The 16,792-nt window shown below is 51.7% G+C and overlaps 5 protein-coding genes across 5 annotated transcripts; 2 read left to right on the top strand and 3 right to left on the bottom strand.

The window, feature by feature from the left end:
* Window positions 1-691: 691 nt before the first annotated feature.
* Window positions 692-1,650, top strand: BP01DRAFT_286832 (Rab family GTPase; the record flags this gene model as incomplete). Its single annotated transcript, XM_025571477.1, has 2 exons — window positions 692-737; window positions 824-1,650. The coding sequence occupies 2 exons, from the start codon at window positions 692-694 to the stop codon at window positions 1,648-1,650; spliced, it is 873 nt and encodes a 290-aa protein (XP_025435753.1).
* A 1,894-nt stretch (window positions 1,651-3,544) lies between these two features.
* BP01DRAFT_352319 (DUF3431 domain-containing protein) lies at window positions 3,545-5,354 on the top strand. Its single transcript, XM_025573912.1, has 4 exons — window positions 3,545-3,642; window positions 3,840-4,306; window positions 4,434-5,003; window positions 5,070-5,354. Exons 2-4 carry the CDS (start codon window positions 3,918-3,920, stop codon window positions 5,125-5,127), a joined length of 1,017 nt encoding a protein of 338 aa, XP_025435754.1. The 5' UTR covers window positions 3,545-3,642; window positions 3,840-3,917; the 3' UTR covers window positions 5,128-5,354.
* Window positions 5,355-5,838: 484 nt separating this feature from the next.
* BP01DRAFT_331203 (cation-translocating P-type ATPase) lies at window positions 5,839-10,379 on the bottom strand. Its single transcript, XM_025573038.1, has 10 exons — window positions 9,780-10,379; window positions 9,645-9,718; window positions 9,048-9,587; window positions 8,728-8,998; window positions 8,438-8,678; window positions 7,989-8,383; window positions 7,588-7,936; window positions 6,936-7,519; window positions 6,558-6,875; window positions 5,839-6,480 (listed from the first exon to the last, which is right to left on the bottom strand). The coding sequence occupies exons 1-10, from the start codon at window positions 9,995-9,997 to the stop codon at window positions 6,180-6,182; spliced, it is 3,291 nt and encodes a 1,096-aa protein (XP_025435755.1). The 5' UTR covers window positions 9,998-10,379; the 3' UTR covers window positions 5,839-6,179.
* Window positions 10,380-10,661: 282 nt separating this feature from the next.
* Window positions 10,662-12,049, bottom strand: BP01DRAFT_309772 (FAD-dependent oxidoreductase; the record flags this gene model as incomplete). The annotated part of the gene is made up of 4 exons (XM_025572396.1): window positions 11,748-12,049; window positions 11,472-11,701; window positions 11,057-11,439; window positions 10,662-10,995 (listed from the first exon to the last, which is right to left on the bottom strand). Coding segments are annotated over exons 1-4 (1,239 nt in total), but the record flags the coding sequence as incomplete, so codon positions are not given.
* Window positions 12,050-14,373: 2,324 nt separating this feature from the next.
* BP01DRAFT_352323 (uncharacterized protein) lies at window positions 14,374-16,126 on the bottom strand. The gene has a single exon (XM_025573913.1). The coding sequence runs from the start codon at window positions 15,658-15,660 to the stop codon at window positions 14,608-14,610; it is 1,053 nt and encodes a 350-aa protein (XP_025435757.1). The 5' UTR covers window positions 15,661-16,126; the 3' UTR covers window positions 14,374-14,607.
* Between the last annotated feature and the right edge of the window lie 666 nt (window positions 16,127-16,792).

The raw sequence follows: 16,792 nt of genomic DNA on the forward strand, positions 1-16,792 counted from the left end.
CCTGCAGCCAAGGCCAGCTGATCCCCTGTAAGGGGAGGGGGCCAAAGGGAGGGTCTTCTTCTGCTTCCCTGTTAACTAACTCTCTTGGACTGCGATCTCGCCGCAGGTTGGTTGCATTTTGCGCGCGAGTCTGACTGCATCAAGTTATTTTCAGACAGTTTGAACTTGGTCGAAGGTTGTGAAGTACGTTTAACCACTTTACAGTACCTCTCAGCACTATTTATCGTATTGAAGAGAAAAGGGCAGACTGAGAGGCACGACAGATAGACGTCAGTGATCGGCTGATCTGCTCTAGTTCGTGATGGCTCCGATTTGTTTTATGAAGTGGTGGGGAGGGGGGAGGGGGGGGACTGAAGTGAATGAATCAAAGGCAAATCAAAGTGAATGAACGAATGGCTGGTGGGTTTGGGGTTGTTTGAGCCTCGTTCCCGCTCACTTCCTTGAATCCTGCTTCTTGCTTGCTTGCTTGCTTGCTTGTTTCTGACTGACTGACTGATCATATCGCAGACTCCACGCCTCTCGCTTGTTTTCTCACTCATTCACTCACTCACTCATTTTGTCTTCTACCTTTCTTTCTTTCTTTCATTTGTAAAAAATTCTTTGATCAGCGCGTGCACACACACTCTCTCCTTCTCCGCTGGATCATGCAAATCCAGCTTTCCCTCGGCCCCGCCTCTTTGTCAACCCCGCCATGAGCTCATCTCTCGAGGCTAAGATTGTGGTCCTCGGCGCCCAGGGTCAGTCATCTCTTCCCCGACAACAAGCGACACAACATGACATAACACAACACATCTCTGTTGCACCTCCACTAACACACTCGCAGGCGTGGGCAAGACCTCCCTCGTCCAACGCTATGTCAAGAATGCCTTCGATCCCGCCGGTACCGCCTCCACCGTCGGCGCCTCCTTCGTAACCAAGCGCGTCCTCGACAGCGCCTCCGATACCATTGTTCGCCTCCAAATCTGGGACACTGCTGGCCAGGAACGGTTCCGGAGCATCTCGCGACTCTATTATCGGGGCGCGAACGCCTGTCTCCTCTGCTACGACATCACTGACGAACAGAGTTTCCAAGAAATGACCGGTTGGCTCCTCGAGCTCAAGAAGAACGTCTTCGAGGACGACCCCATCGTGATCCATGTGGTGGGCACCAAATCGGATATTGTGACCATCGAACCATCGCGCCGTCGCGTGCCCTTCGAGCGCACCATCGCGTACGTCGCCGAACAGCTCTACCCCACCCAAGCCTCGACGCCACCTCCATCGGCGGGATTCGGCCCCCCGTCCAGCACGCTCCAGGGCATCGATAGCAAGCGCAGCAGCGGGTTTTGGGGCCAGGATATCGGGTGGGATTGCTGTCACGAGATCAGCGCCAAGGATGGGGAGGGCATCGAGGAGGTGTTCCGGGTGATCACCAGGAAGCTTGTCGAGCAGCGCAACAAGCGCGAGGCCGGCTTGAGTCCCTCGCTGCTGTCGCCTTCCTCGCTGGATGGAATGCCTCCGGCCAGTCCGGCGAATCTCGATGGTGGCGGCAGTTTTCGACTTGGGTACGGCGACAAGCGGCGCAGTTGGCTCGGGTTCCCGCCCAGCAGTGTGGGGGAAGAGGTCGATGTCCCGGTGGAGGTGGCTAGAAAGAAGTCGGGATGCTGCTGATTGCGCTTTCATCTGGTTCCGACCAATTCTCCTTCGTCTTCTGGATCTCACATGAACTTCGGTTGGGGCGTTTGCTCGGTATCCGCCTCTCGCTTCCACTTCTGCATGATATGATGATGTACACGACTCTTCTGCTTTTCTATTCTCTGCCCCAACTTCTGTATTTGCTTTTGAGTTACTGATCCGGCGGTTGCGATTTCTGTTTGCTTGAATTGTTACACTATGACTGCTGGCATGGCATCGGGCATCGATTCGTTTCTAGATAGGAACACTTATGGGGGCGCACTTGTGGGGGAATCTAATGAACAGGATAAGTTATGAACTTGACTGCACTCTATAACCAGAGACCTAGCGGACTCATGGTTCGACAGTCACTGATAGATGAAAAGAGAGGAAAGGCTCCATAATTCAAGCCATGACCTCGTACTGCGGACTATTAGTATCACCCTCATGGTCCAAGCCAAGCACAATCACCAGCGAGTGAGGCATACCAAGATAATGTCCACTTATGTGTATTGTACTTCGTAGGTACTAGCGCAGCAAACGAAAATTCAGAATACCTTAAAATCGACCAATATTCTCCGTGCAACTACCTACTATCCTTGTAACTAAACTACCGATAAGTAATCCAATCCATTCCCCAATGGTAGTTGAAGGGTTCTAGTTCCCTTTCCACCACCACTACCTTTCGAGACGGGCCAGAATCTTAATAGACACGAGAGGAAAAACGCCCCACTCCACTTCCGGGCTGACAGTTTGACTGTGTTCACTCTCTGGCAAAGACGTGTTTCAGATTCAGGGTGACCGACTGCCGGTCTTTACTGTACTCCGTAACTATTTGTCGGTCGATTTCCGCCCTTCAAGACAAGTCTCTGCTTCTGATAGGGACGAATAGATTGATCGACATTCATCCGGTGGGAGTGAGGATTGTTCCTATTGATGGATTGGATGACTTCCAGGTTGACACAATCCCAGATTGACACCCGATTTAAAATTGCCGAGGTTGTGCTGGGGACAATTAAGAGAGGGGGAGGGGTTTGGAAGATGGAACAAAGGGTATTGTTTTGTTTATGCTGTGCGACTTTCCTATCTGTCTAATGCACACGAGGCAGACGGACAGATAGATGGGGGGGTTTTTTTTTTTTTTTTTTTTAGCTGGGTGGTGTACCTACAGTAGTCATTGTCTAATTACCGGTAGGTAACGAGCGCATTGTCAGTGAGTGAGTGACACAAGGCAAGACAATGAAAGGGAAAAGGGTTAGTATTTCGTACCTCGTAAAAAAAAAAAAAGTACAAAAAAAGGGTTCAAAAGTGGAAAGGGTTGGCCACTCAGATTCTCGGCTTCAGTGGAACGTTTGAGATAGACTCAGCTTTGGCGGTGGATACTGGGCCCAGATCAGGCACACCACAATCTGCTTCATTTCCCTTTCCCCCCCAGCCAGGTTATACTGCGCAGTGCGTCCTTGTTCTTTGTCCCACCGGAGATGGAGTGCACGGAGTATAAGTGGAATTAGTCTACATAACGTGAGGGGAGGAAGAGGGGAGCAATAAGCAACGCCACTCCAAGGGGGAATGGCGACATTGTTGTGTTCTAGAAGACAAGAACCATCGACTACGGAATACAATTGCAGTAAGAATAGCCCATGCATTGTTGTTGATTGCAGAAGTTCCACTTGTTATCGGCTGGTATTTCCCTCAACCGTATCCATCAAATACGGTAACAATTGCATTACTCCACCGCGCCCTCCAACCAATCCGCCCCGAGAGTCGGCGGAGATAAGCCTCAGGCCCCCGTCGGTTGCTTCGTTCCTTTCCGCACTTTGGCTTCTGCTTCGTTGCTTTAAGCTTGTGCTGCTTTTGCTTCTGCTTCTGCTTCTCTGCTTCTGCTTCTTCTGCTTCTTCTTCCTTCTTCTTCTTGTTCCACTCAATTCCTCATTCTCCTTCCCCACCCCGGTCTTTTGCCTAGACTCGTCCTGTCCTTCCAGGCATAGAGTAAGTCCTCCTGAATCGTGCTCATGTTTAATTTATTGTCTTGCCCTGCCGTGTCTGCTGCCTACTGCCTCTCCTCCTTATTTGCCCCGTCTCTAATTACCACACCGATTTCCCTCTCTCCTCCTCTTCTCTGGCACTCACCCCCTTCCTTCTCCTTGCTTCACTCCGACCGCTCATTGGAATACCTCTCTATTCAGAATTCAGCCACGTCGCCCGCCTGATTCCACCCCCTCCCTCTCCTCTCCGGCCGCAAGACAGCAAGCAAATGTTATGAGATGAGACTATCCTACCGTATCGGTACGGCCGCCCTCCTTATCGTCGCCATCATCCTGATCAAGCGCCACCTCGATCTCGTCCAGGATGATTCGCGCGTCCAGTCCGGCTGGAGCTTCAACGGCATAAGCGGAGGCTCGGACTCCTCGGTTCCCGTGGCCAGCGAAAGCAAGAACGACGCCAATGCCCCGGCCGCGGACTCCAAAGACGGATTCTCCGTGGTGGGAGATGCGAACAAGGACCAGTCTGCCGCAGATGGCGACGACGATATCGCACTTGGGTCCCGGCCGGTCTACGAGACCACCCCGATCATTGTTCCTAATGACCGTGTGATTGTCATGGCCAAGTTGTCCGCGGAGGATACAGCATGGGTCAGCAATGATTTGGCCGAGTATGTTACCTACGAACCTGTGATGTTTCTGTTGCCAAAGTGGCTGGTTGGGAGATTCGCCGTGCGATCTCAAATCGCGATATGAAAACGTATCTGACCAAGCTTTTTTGTTCTGTTTCTCTCGCAGTTGGCGCAATTACATCTACACGGTCGACGACGTCAATGCCGCCAAACATACCCCCATGAACAAGGGCCGCGAGAGTTTGGCCTACCTCCAGTACATCATCGAGCACTACGACGACCTCCCCTCCACGATCGTCTTTATCCACAGCCACCGCGACGGCTACCCGGGCGCCTGGCACACCGACACGATGGACTATAGCAACGTCGACTCGATCCGCGCCCTGCAGACCGACTTCGTTCAGCGCAACGGCTACGCCAACCTCCGCTGCCAGCTCTCCCCCGGCTGCCCGGACGAAATCCGCCCCTTCCGCAATCCGCCCCAGTCGGGGCAGACCACCGAACGGGTCTACGCGCAAGCCTGGAAGGAGCTCTTCAACAACACCGATGTCCCCGAGGTCGTCGCCGTCGCCTGCTGCTCGCAGTTCGCCGTCTCGCGCGAGCAGGTGCTCCAGCGCCCTCTGAGCGACTACCAGTGGTTCTACGAGTGGGTGTTGACCACCCCGTTGTCGGACAAACTGGCCGGCGGTGTCATGGAGTATACCTGGCACATCATCTTCGGGCAAGATCCTGTCTAGTACGGCCCCTTCATCCTTTTCCGTTGCGAGAGATGGCAAATCTAACCTGACCGCCCAATCAACAGCTGCCCCGACGCCTACCAATGCTACGAAGACGTCTACGGTAACCCGTACTTCTGGTGATCTGATAACAGATCCTCCATCATCCCTCGCTTTTCCGCCGCATCTGTACAGAATACCCTGGCAAACCTCCTCCAAAGCTTTTCTTTCGCGTGATTTCCTCCCAAATTCCCATCATCTATCTCTCTATCTACCTTGTAATTTTTTCTCTTCTACTACCAGCCGCCCGCCCACCGGCGACGATCTCACGCATGTTCTCTTATAAATCCTGTTGTCTTTTTTTTTTTTTTTTTTTTTTTTTTTATTTTTGGTGTTGGCTGTACATGTCCTTGGAAATCCTGGTTTTTGAGCAAGAAGAAAAGTTCCCATCGATGAACAATTATAACATGATTCAATGAAAGTCTGAAATCCGCATGGATGAGTGGTGGAGTGATGGTGATGGTAATGAGTAAGAGAGATGCACGAGCACTGCAGGATGTTCCTGTTGAAGGTGATTGGTTCTCTGCGCGGTGGGCCGTCGTAAAAAGCGTGGATGCCGGACAGGACTTCTTATCGATCATATCCCACACAATACCGATCTTCCCAAAAGGCCTATGCTACGCAGGTTAGAGCATGTCTGCAAGCTCTATGTATAGTACCTCGGTGTCCTCATGCCCACAACTCGATACAGAGTGGAGTATACCTGCCTAGAGGGCAATATGATGAGAGAAGGTCGCATTACAAATCAACACCTTACCATGCTCCAACAAGTAAACAGCCACATGGGATGAACATGATATAATATGTTGCATATAAATGTATCCATCTATGTACATGAAAAACGAGGAAGAAAGACGAAATGGAACCACCATCGCAAAAAGAGAATTGGTTCACAAAGCCCACCGCCACTGGCATCCAGCAACCACCCTGTCCGCCAGCCTTCGCTACCAAGGGTCAAAGGCTGGTAGGGTATTGGCGGTCCTAATCACTATCACCGTGATCGACCGGGTGTAACCTAGACTGATGCTACCGACACATGTATGTAGCCCAACTAGTCTAGCCTCAACCCTCTGACTATATATTTCCTCATCCCATCCCATCTCCCTTCACATGACCACTCCCGCAAGACAACATATTTACCACGCACATCTAGCCAAAATCCCATCGGGCCAGCGCCGTACCCCAGCCTTCCGGAGCTCATCGAGCACCAGGATGCCCAACCCAAAAGCCGCGGGCAAGAAGTAATGAATCGCGGGAACAGAGGTCGTGTTCAACGTCTGCTGGAGAGGGGGAATATAGAGCCAGAAGATCGCCATGCAGAGGGCGAAGAGAATGGCTGGGAACAGGAGCAGATTTTGGGTTTTCTTGTTGAAGGCCGGTGGGTGGGAGAAGATGGAGAGGCGGCGGGTGCGGATGGCCATGAGATTAAACCATTGCCTGTTTGGGGCCGTTGTTAGTGGTTGAAATCCGACAGAGTATGGTGAAAAGAAGAACACAAGAGGTGAGTCACGTACATTACGACAAGATTAATGAAGTAGACGGAGCTGGCTTCGTTCAATCGGGCTGTGAGCACGTCCTGGTCGATATCGGGTGGGTAGTCGCCAAATTTGAACCAGAAAGTCGAGAAGGGGAAGCCGTTACGCTCGAGATACCAGAAGGCCATGGCAAAGGAGCAGACGGTCTCGATGATTCCAAGAACACCGTAGGCATGGAAGATGAGTTTATAGTTCACAAGGCGGTTCTGCTTAGGTTTACGGGGAGGGCGGAGGAGGACGTCGGCTTCGGGCTTCTCGTAGGCGAGGACGGTGGCGGCGGCGCAATCTGTAAAGCAGCTATCGAATCACACTTGTTAGATGATGCTATACTTGAATAGGAGGTTGGTACACGCCTACCAGATGATAATCATTAAGAAAGATGAGAGGACTTGAGGAAGACCGAAAACGACGTTGCAAAAGACGGGCCAAAACTCCGAGAACGAACCCGCCGGCAGAAGATAGACGATCGTCTTCTTCAGGTTATCAAAAACGACGCGACCGTATTGCACCGCTTCGACAATGGCGGAGAATGATTCCAAAAGGACCATGTCCGAGGCTTCGATCGCAATGTCCGAGCCGCTGCCCAGGGCGATGCCGATGTCGGCTGCTTTGAGAGAAGGCGCATCGTTGACACCGTCACCGGTCATGCCAACAATCTCGTCTCTTGCGCGGAACTCACGGACAATGCGGAGTTTTTGCTCAGGAGTGGTTCGCCAGAATACGATCTCTTGGTATTGACAAAGCTGCTCCCACTGGTGGTCGTTGAGGCTCATAAGGTCGGCTCCACTGATGGTGATCGCGGATGCGGTAGGTGTACGAGGAGGCTTCTCAGAGGACCCTGATCGGCCGAGAGCAGTGACATCGTCGACGAGACTATTAGTGCTGATGATTCCACATTGGCGTGCGATGGCCAGTGCTGTGAGACCGAAGTCACCGGTGACCTATTAGTGGTGCATTAGCACATTGCAATCCAGCTTGAGATTCCTTTATATGCAAAGGGACATCACACCATGAAGATCCGGATCCCTGCGCGGCGCAGGGTACTAATGACATCTGGGATTTCTTCTCTTGGAGGATCAACGATGCCAACTATGCCCACTAAGATCAGCCCGGTCTTAGCTTGGCTCAGCATTTCTGTCTCGAATTCGTGTGAGGATGGCTGGAACATAATTTCGGACGCAGAAAGACTCTTTCGCGCGAGAAGAATCACGCGCTTTCCTTCTGCGGACCACTGATCCTTGACTTCCTTCATCCGAGCCAGCATGCGCGCTTTCAGTGGCTGCACGCTACCATCAAGGTCGATGTACCGTGTGCATCGATTAATGAGAATGTCTGGAGCACCTTTAATCGTAAAAAGACTGTCCCGGGTCTGTAAGTAACGAGTCGAAAGGATGGGCGATGTCAACCTACATATCATGGCGCTTGAACTGCGCTGACTCTGCGGCAGACATCGCGAGTCCGAGCCCTCCTGATTCTGCTAGCGTAAACGTCCGTATCATGAACTTGTTCTTGCTGTTGAAAGCCAGCTCGTAAGTCTTCTTCCATGCTTGCCGTAGTTTAGCCACCGAACCAAGTTCCTCGGATAAGCGAAGGACGGCTTGATCAGTGGCATTTCCGTGAATTTCTCTCTCGTGGAGCGGGAGTTGCATAGATCCGGCATCAAATTCAGCTGCATTGCAGAGACCAGCCATCGCACGAAGTTGGTGAACTCCACTCTTCTTGCCTTTTCTGACCATTTCGTCTCTTGCCGAATCAGGACTGAAGCATGTCGTTGACACGGCGCATTCTGTAACAAACATTTTGTTCTATTGTGTGGAACTGTTAGCAGTGATTTCGATTGTGTGGCTTGACAGACGAACTTTAGTGAGCGTTCCAGTCTTGTCCGAACAGATGACAGAGACAGCACCCAGAGTCTCCACCGTCTTCAGGGATTTGCAAAGAATCTTGTTCTTGCTCATAAGATTGGCTGTGATTGTCAAATTTGCGGTGAGGGCAATGGGCAAGCCCTCTGGGATGAATGCGATAGCAACGCTCACGCAGTCAACAATCAGAGTCGGGACGTTTATCCAATCAGGATGTTTCTTTCGTAACCATCCGGCCCTAAAAATAATGAGCATTGAACAGTGTCTTTGATTTGGGACACACTGACCAGACACCGACGACGAGGATGATCATGGCTACCATGATCGCGACAATGAACGCCACGAAGCGCAACACTTCTTTTTCCAGGGTGGTTAAGCCTTTCTTGGGCTCGCTCGTCAGCTTGGCGATTCGACCAAAGACGGTCGAGTCACCAGTAGAGACGACAATCCCAACGGCGCTTCCAGCAACGCAGTGCGTGCCTTGGAGACCGATGCAGTGTGTTTCGAGGTAATTGTCATCTGTGGAATCAATTGTTCCATTGATCGGGGCAGACTCACCTGCGAGCCTGGATTAGAAGAAGTTGTGAGTGTCTGCAAGAGAACATACCAGTAAGGATTGAACGGTCAAAGCTTGCATCAGTCGATACCTCAACCAAGCGCAAGTCAGCTGGCAGCTTGGTTCCAGCCTTGAGATGTACCACGTCACCGGGGACAATCTCCGGCCCAGAGACCACCGTGAGCGAGCTGTCACGGACCACAAGACAGCTTTCCGGTAGCATGGCAGTGATTGAAGCCATGACTCGGGATGAAGACCAATCCTGCCACGCATTGAACCCAGCTTGGATGAAGAAAACAGCGAGAAGGACGATCGCCAAGGCAAGGTTGGCTATAGCTGGGGGCTCGCCCAGCGGTTTCCAGGAGACAAGCACCAGGATACTCCCTATGAGAAGAATGGCCCCAAATCCTTTGAAAAAGTAGCCAAAAATCTGCCAGAACCACTGGTGTGGCAGCGGTGAAAGAGCATTCTTTCCATATTCCTGCACGCGTTGCTGGATCTGGTCGCGCGACAAACCCTGTGCAATATCCACACTCCATCGTTTTTGCAGCTCTTCAATGGTTATTTGATGCCAGTCAAGGTTCGAGAGGTCTAGGAAGACTCCCGTTAGGCCCAATGTCAACAGAATACCGAATTGAGAGTCTTTACCTGTCACGACAGTGTTGTTCGTTTTGGCAGCCTCGGTACGTTCTTTCTCTCTTGCTTCGTCGATATCAAAAGAGCTATACAAATTCTCATCAGCACTCTTCGTTCTCGTGAACTTGGGGCCAAGGGATTACTCACACAGTGCGGTAATGGATCGGTAGTGAAAGTGAAGGATCCACAGTCGCTCGTCGATTCCGACTACGTGCAGAAAGCTGTGAACTATTTGACATGGCCGACATAGTCCTCGAAAGCTCTGGAAGAGGCTTCTTTGGCTGAAGGCCGCTCTCCTCGTCTACCTCCTGCCAGCGCAGGCGGGTTGCCTCTGCTTTAGGCGAGCTGGCTCGTTTGTGCGCCATGTTGACTAGAGCCTCTGGGGAAGACGGACACCGATCGAACAGACAACAAGGAGACAAACACCAATATAAGACAGGTGAGGGACAATGTCAAGAGCGAGAAACCCAGACCAAGAGGTATCGCGTCTGGCTGCTCTTTATACTTGGGTTAACATGCCGCGGGGTGTCAACCATGCGTCCGTTGCTGTGCATCTGTCATGCGAGATTTTTGGCTGCAGCTCGGTAGCCTTCCACTGAGACCACATGGTAAGTACGACATTGAGGGTTTTATTCTGAGCCATTAATCGGAGCAAGGTGTGGTCTGAGTGCTAAATAGGAACTGAGATCAGTGGCTTTGGTAAATCCCGCAAGTGGGCTCAGCTGGCGGAACAGAAACCGACCCAAACCTCTTTTCGCCTTATACCGTCCCAAGGCAATACAGCTGCCTCCCCCCCACCTCTTATAGGGAATCATTTTGCGCGATGTAAATCATGTGAGACAAGTTCAGCTTTCTTCTTCAGGCCGATTAGCGCAGCAACCTAAGACGCTCTACAGTCCCTCGGTTTTGTGAGCGACTGGACAACGAAGAGCAAAGCCACAATCATGGTCGATACAACAGGCAATCCTGAGAACCACATGCTCCAAGGTCTTTCCTGCAGATCCCTTCGACTCTTCAAAGGCTCCCTTCGTCGCAGAGGCAACGGGAGATGCTGTACTCGTGCCGTTTGTGGAGTGATGTCACCGAGGAGCACAATGCTCATTGTAGCGTGAAAGTAACTCAAGTAAGATCGAAGAATTCTCAGCCACCAGCTCCTGCCTGCTTCAATGCGTACTGCTGACTTTGACACCCAATAGAACAGCCTCATCCGGCCTTTGCGGTCGTTCTCCCAATCCCCCAGCATTGACTCAAGCGAGGCCTCCGTGCAGGTAGCGTAGGTGTCATTGGCCAGGAGGATATAATTGCCAAGGGAAGCAGCTGTCTCCATAGCGCAATTCGCTCCTTGTCCTATGTTGGGTGTCATCTGCAGGCAGATTAGTCGACCTCATATAACAATGCTAGTACTGACCATGGTATAATCCGACCTTGTGCACTGCGTCTCCTATACATGCAAACCGCCCTGCTGACCATTGGTTCTGGAAAGACTCCTCGATCGGTACGTAAGTGAACGAACTTGTGCGGTTATAGATTTCCCCAAAGAAGATATCCCGGGAGACATGCTTATTGAGAAATGGTGCCAACATGGGCCCGACGCTTGTCTTGCCCTGTTGACGTCGCCACGCTTGCCCCCTCAACTGCGGGCATATCATGGAGACGTACCAGAAAACCTGCGCATTCATCCCAACCATGACTTTCATCGACCAGCCTGTTCCAAACGTACGATAGGCTACTCCCTGTTTGAGTCCTTTGACGGACTCGGCAATCCCAAACACACCCGCAAACGAGGTTTCTAACGGTATTTCCCTTCCTAGGACAAAACCAGCAGTGCTTTTACGAGACCGAATATATTGCCACATCTGGGAGCGCAGTGGACGCCATCTGCCCCGACGACCAGATCTCCGGCAAGTGCGGAGCCGTCGGCGGTGTGGACTGTGACATCCCCAGGTGATGGTGCAACTCGGATGACCTTTTTGCCAAAGCGTACGCAGTCTCGACGAGGAAGATGGTCGAAGAGGATACTCAGCAATGCTTGTCGTGAGATGATGAAAAGTGGATATCCGGTCCTATTCCTCGAGTTAGCTACTGTGCAGCGCACGTTCAAAAGTCAGAACCTACCGCCGGGAAGTCAGAAACCGAGTGTCAACGTTCAGGAGGAGACGCCCATTGTCGAAGCATGTGCTGTGCGAGGCGATGCGCTCTGCCTGCCGCTGTACCTCATCATACAGCCCCAGTTGGTCTAGAATGCGGGCCCCGTTTGGCTGAATGACGAGCCCGGCACCATGAGAGATCTGACTTGTCCTGGCTTCGAGAACGGTGAAGTCGACACCGGCGCTGGATAGACAGTGAGCGAGGGTCAAGCCAGAGGCTGAGGCACCGACGATGATAACGTGAAGCTTCCGATGGCTCATCGTGGAGATTCTTGTGTGTCTTGAAGTCAAGGTGAGCTAGATCCATTTTCTAGATGGTAAGCGTCAACATCAGATGGCGGTGGTAAGGCTTTATAGGAATGTGTTAAGAATATGTCGCCGTGAAGGAAAAGGATGGATAACAATAAACATGAACAGAAGGTGACTGAGGCTTGTTGTCGTCTGAGAGAATACATTCATACTATTGTCCAACCAGCGGGTGATCAGAATGGCAGGCACAACCGCCGGCACATGGTCACTCCCGGCCCGCACCTGATGGTTTGTACTACGATCTAACAGTCGGCTGAATGAGTTCTGTTGGTCATATGCATGATGTCTGGCTGTTGACAGGGTCGTTTGGTCTGTCTCTCTCTGTACTCTCAGACGACGAGACTACATGCACGCAAAGCAAGCCACAAGCCTGCATCGAAGAGCTAACGCTGAGCAGCGGCAGAGACAGCAGGCTACCTCGACTAGTTCTGGATTCCATCTTCAAATTCTCATTATCTGTATACTAAGATTCTAATCAATATATCGTTTACATGGGGACTGCTATCAGCGTCTCTGGAAGCCTCGACCTGCAAGTATCTTCCATGCTTGGTCTGATTGTACTGATCATGTTCCATAAACTTTTCCAGTAAGGGATATTTGAATTCAACTAATTGGTAAGCATGATCCAATGGCAGTCGAATCGCCAGGATCTAACGTTCAAGGCGAGTCAGTTGTACCAAGTGCTTACATCGCATTACTGTGAGAGTAAATTGACAAGAGAATCAAGCAATATCTGTAAAGATCACCACAGCCACGTTTTCCGATGCTTACGAGATGGTGAAGCCAAAGCAAGGATAGACATCAAGTCCTAGAGACAGGAGCCAGGAACACTATTCGAAGTTGCAGTGAGACATCTCGATTTCTAGCTTATATGGTCAAGGCAATGAGACTCAGAGGGTATTGAGCATAGTGCTCGAGAAATGTATGATGCTGCGCGCGAAGGCGCTGAACAGATAAAAGGCAGCATCAACCATCTTATCGACTACTCAGATTCTTGGGAGCCCCTTCGTTCTTGTCAGGCCAGGTTGAGTCTATCATCGAACTAAATAGCTCTTACCAAGTCAGGCAACATGCCAGAACCCGGCCCAGGTTCATCGAGATTCCCCGCAAGCAGTACTAGTTATACGGTAATCTATGAGCCTCTCCAACCATGATAAGCCGAGCAGAGCCAACCTTCACTTTGAGTCTAGTGTACCAAAGCACCCAACCCTGCTTGCCCAACGAACGCAGTTCTGGATGTACAGTACCTATAAGTCTAGTACCATTGCTACAAACCCCGACTAACCGGCAACAGCCGCCGTCTTCACTAGATCCGCCTCTCCCCGGAACTAGTTCCGACCTGTCACTTCCCCACTCACACGGTAGGGTTCCGCAACCGATCACCCAAGTTAAAGAGCTTACTGTATTCCGTCCATTACCGAGCACTGGCAGCAGGTCCAGAGTAACACTTCAGTGCTGCTTCACCAACAACAATGTTTCGCATTGATTCTTCTCGCTCCGTACCTCCCATTCATCCATCCAAACAGAGATCGCATCCCATCTCATCCCAAATCTCCCTCTGACATGTCCCCCATATAAACCCCACACCCCCCCCGTCACGTCATACATCCAACCCCAACTACAGTACATAGTAGTACACCCCGCCCAAGGATACCAATCACCCAGATCTCCCTCCCCGACACCCCTCCCGATCACCACCACGACCAAACCCCTAATTGGTCCATCGAAACACGAACCAAGAAGCTTACTTCCGACCCGACCTTTCAAAAAGCAAACACTACTAGCCAAACAAACAAACCATTTTAGCTACTGTGTCAGTTTGCTGGAGGTGTCAAAGTCAAGGCAAGCAAAGTTTCGATCGCCCGGCACCCATCGCTCACTTTGTCGGGAGTGGCTTTCCCTGCGCCCCTCCTTTTCATTTTCCCTCTAGTTATTTAGTACTTAGTCTAGTCTACTCTGTGGGTACCAGTCTAACATAAAACCCCTTCCCCCCCTGCCCCCGGTCGGTTTGTTTTGTTCGGATGGCAGGCCGCATACGAAGGAGCCAATCATGATGCGCCTGGATTGGATGAGGAACTGGGAATCTGCCGTGGCCGGGCGCAGTGGAGCCCGATCATGCGGGTGGATGGAGCCCGGTAAGTTTAGGGGTCGCGTTACGAAACCCGTTCGTCGTGAGCTGTAGTTAGCAGTGGACCGGTGATATTGGATGAACTGGTGATGATGGATACGTATACTCAGGTTACTGGCATGCGAGACATTTTCAAGATGGGAGTTCAGATGAAGGGGTAGTATGTAAATGTTCACTAATCGACAAACTAAACACCATTATGCTATAGCTAAAACCACGCTACTGAAGAATTGACAGCCACGCTTGTATATAGAAGAACGCTGGCTAAGTGTGGTCCAGTGGTATCATCGCCAGGGGAATATTAAAAACGATCGCTTGACCCCGTGCATGCTGTGAAAAATGAGTGTCCCCCGCCAAACGCTATGCTTCGCCAATTCAAAAGATTCAAATCCTACCCCTGAATACGGCTAGATCGAAAGACCATCAAATCAATCGACTCGACCGAGTCAGACCCGTCATCCACTTCGATGGTCTCCATCTTGGTCACGGAGAGACGGTCGCCGTCCATCGTCGTGGTGGGCTTCGCGGCCGCCGGTGCCGGTGCCGGTGTCGGTGTCGGTGTCGGTGCATTCGCCTCCTGCACTACCGTCACTTCTACTTGCTCTGCCTTGAGTCGTTGCACTTCTTTAGTCGCCAGATCGAGCAGGCTCTGGAGCTTTTGCTTCACGGTAGCTAATTCAGATGAACAGTCACCCGCCCGAAGGAACTGGTAGGCCGCAGTCTCGCACACCCCATGCGCCAGCTCCAGCAGTTTCTCTGCCGCATCAAAAGGCGATCCTTGCGACTGGGGCGGGGCTCGGGAGGTCGGGGGCCCTTGTCTCCGGGCTCTCCGGATGCGGGACAGGACGTCGCCTTCCGTGGAAGTGGAGTCGGCAAGCGAGGCAGCAATGGGAGACACCATCGACCCGCGACTCGTCATGGGGCCACGATAGGTGGATGTGCGTAGCTGCGACATCTTTCCACGGCGCATGTTGTTGCGGGCTGTCCCGATATTGCGTACCATTTCCTCCAAGACCTTCTGTGTGTGTCCATCGTATTCAATGATCAGGCTATCCCGTGTGCTGACGACGAAGTCCCGGTCACTCGACTCTCCCAAGGGTGCTTCGTCGGCGCTGCGTTTCCGGGGGTTCGAGTTTGGTTGGTTCTCCGAGGTGTTCGGAGTAGTGATTGCAGTTCCTTCTCTAGGCTCGGGCGCAGACGAAAGGGACGGGAATCCGGAGCGAGGCGGTGTAGAGTTCAGGTCATTTGTGCGAATGGAGCAGACGGAGCTGTTCTTGCGATGGCGGGTTTTCAGGACGGCGTGTCGCTTGTGAGCATTGGCGAATTCGGCGTGTTTGGCTGCGGTATGGGCAGCCAACTCAGAAAGCCGATCAATCCAGGTCGGTGCGTTGTCTGAGAGATAAGAAAAAGCTCCCAGAGCGTCCATTTGTTCGCCAGTGGGCATGGTGCGCGTTGGGGTTTTTTGTTGAAGAAAGGGGGAAAAGTGCACTTCGGACCCTCGGATATGCACTTCCGAGTTCGCGGTCGATCTGGAAGCTTGTGGGACCGCGCGATAGTGCCGGGATTCGTTTAGGAGATCTCAGGCAGCCGGCTAGGAGGTGTGTGTTGGGACGGGAATGGTGCGAGTGGTCAGTCGTCTCGTCGTGAGATCATTAGAGTCGGCGATGATAGTGACGATGAGGCCGAGGGTTTGGCTACTCTAATAAGACCCTTCCAACGATGGCTTCCATGGGTCAGGGACTAGTGCACGTAAAGGTGTGTGGGTGTGACTAAATTAGCGGACGGGAGATTTAGATTAAGCAAACAACACAATAAAAAAAAATAAAAAAAAAAAAAAGCGAAAAAAGAAGAACACAAAAAAGGATCGAACCAAGTTAGCAGCAAGATTAGTGGATAGCAAGAAGGAAAAGAGAGTAGCGAGGGGAGGGGAGGAGAGGGGGTGGTCGATGATGGAGAGAAGAAGACTTGATTGAGGAAGAGGCAGGAGATGAAGACTTGAGTGAGAGCGAGTGAGTGGTAGGTTTGACGGGAAGTAGTGGACAAGGAAGCTAAAAGTGACGTCCCCGAAAAGTGAAGCCCGAAACGTGGGTCTGTGGTCGTCATGACGGTAATCTTACAGCTGATCCCTGCCACTACTCGGACATGTGATGACTTTTCTCACATCGCTAAGTTATAACCACTACAATCAATTACTTCCACTGGTTACTACTCCTCTTGCTTTCCTTCCAAAAACCATCCCTCCCCTCGACTCCGAGATGGAATCGCATCCATGTCCTCTGCACAAGCCAGAACAAGCGGTGAACAACCGCTACTGCTACGGTTCCTCCCACCCGCTGCGATGCACGAGAACAACTGATTAAGTAAAGGGGCCGATTGTGCCCCCCCGCTGACTCGCAACTTCAGCCGCAACTCTCATCGACAGAGGTGGACGACCTTCTAGAAAATTACATTCTCCAAATGTTTGAGGATTCTGGAAGCCTGAAGTTCATCAATCTCAAACACCAGAAGCCGCACAGCTGGAGTGGCAGGCTAGCAGGCCAGCAGCACGTGCCTCGGCGACCACAACCCAGTTGTAA

Source organism: Aspergillus saccharolyticus (assembly GCF_003184585.1).
Source record: "Aspergillus saccharolyticus JOP 1030-1 unplaced genomic scaffold BP01scaffold_1, whole genome shotgun sequence".
In the NCBI taxonomy this organism is placed as follows: Eukaryota; Fungi; Ascomycota; class Eurotiomycetes; order Eurotiales; family Aspergillaceae; genus Aspergillus; species Aspergillus saccharolyticus.

Coding starts and splice junctions, on each gene's coding strand:
- BP01DRAFT_352319 (XM_025573912.1), top strand. CDS start 3,918: ATGAGACTATCCTACCGTATCGGTACGGCCGCCCTCCTTATCGTCGCC. Junction 4,307..4,433: donor GTCAGCAATGATTTGGCCGA/GTATGTTACCTA, acceptor TTTCTCTCGCAG/TTGGCGCAATTACATCTACA. Junction 5,004..5,069: donor TTCGGGCAAGATCCTGTCTA/GTACGGCCCCTT, acceptor CCCAATCAACAG/CTGCCCCGACGCCTACCAAT.
- BP01DRAFT_331203 (XM_025573038.1), bottom strand. CDS start 9,997: ATGGCGCACAAACGAGCCAGCTCGCCTAAAGCAGAGGCAACCCGCCTG. Junction 9,588..9,644: donor GAACAACACTGTCGTGACAG/GTAAAGACTCTC, acceptor GAGTCTTCCTAG/ACCTCTCGAACCTTGACTGG. Junction 8,999..9,047: donor TGACCGTTCAATCCTTACTG/GTATGTTCTCTT, acceptor CCAGGCTCGCAG/GTGAGTCTGCCCCGATCAAT.
- BP01DRAFT_352323 (XM_025573913.1), bottom strand. CDS start 15,660: ATGCCCACTGGCGAACAAATGGACGCTCTGGGAGCTTTTTCTTATCTC.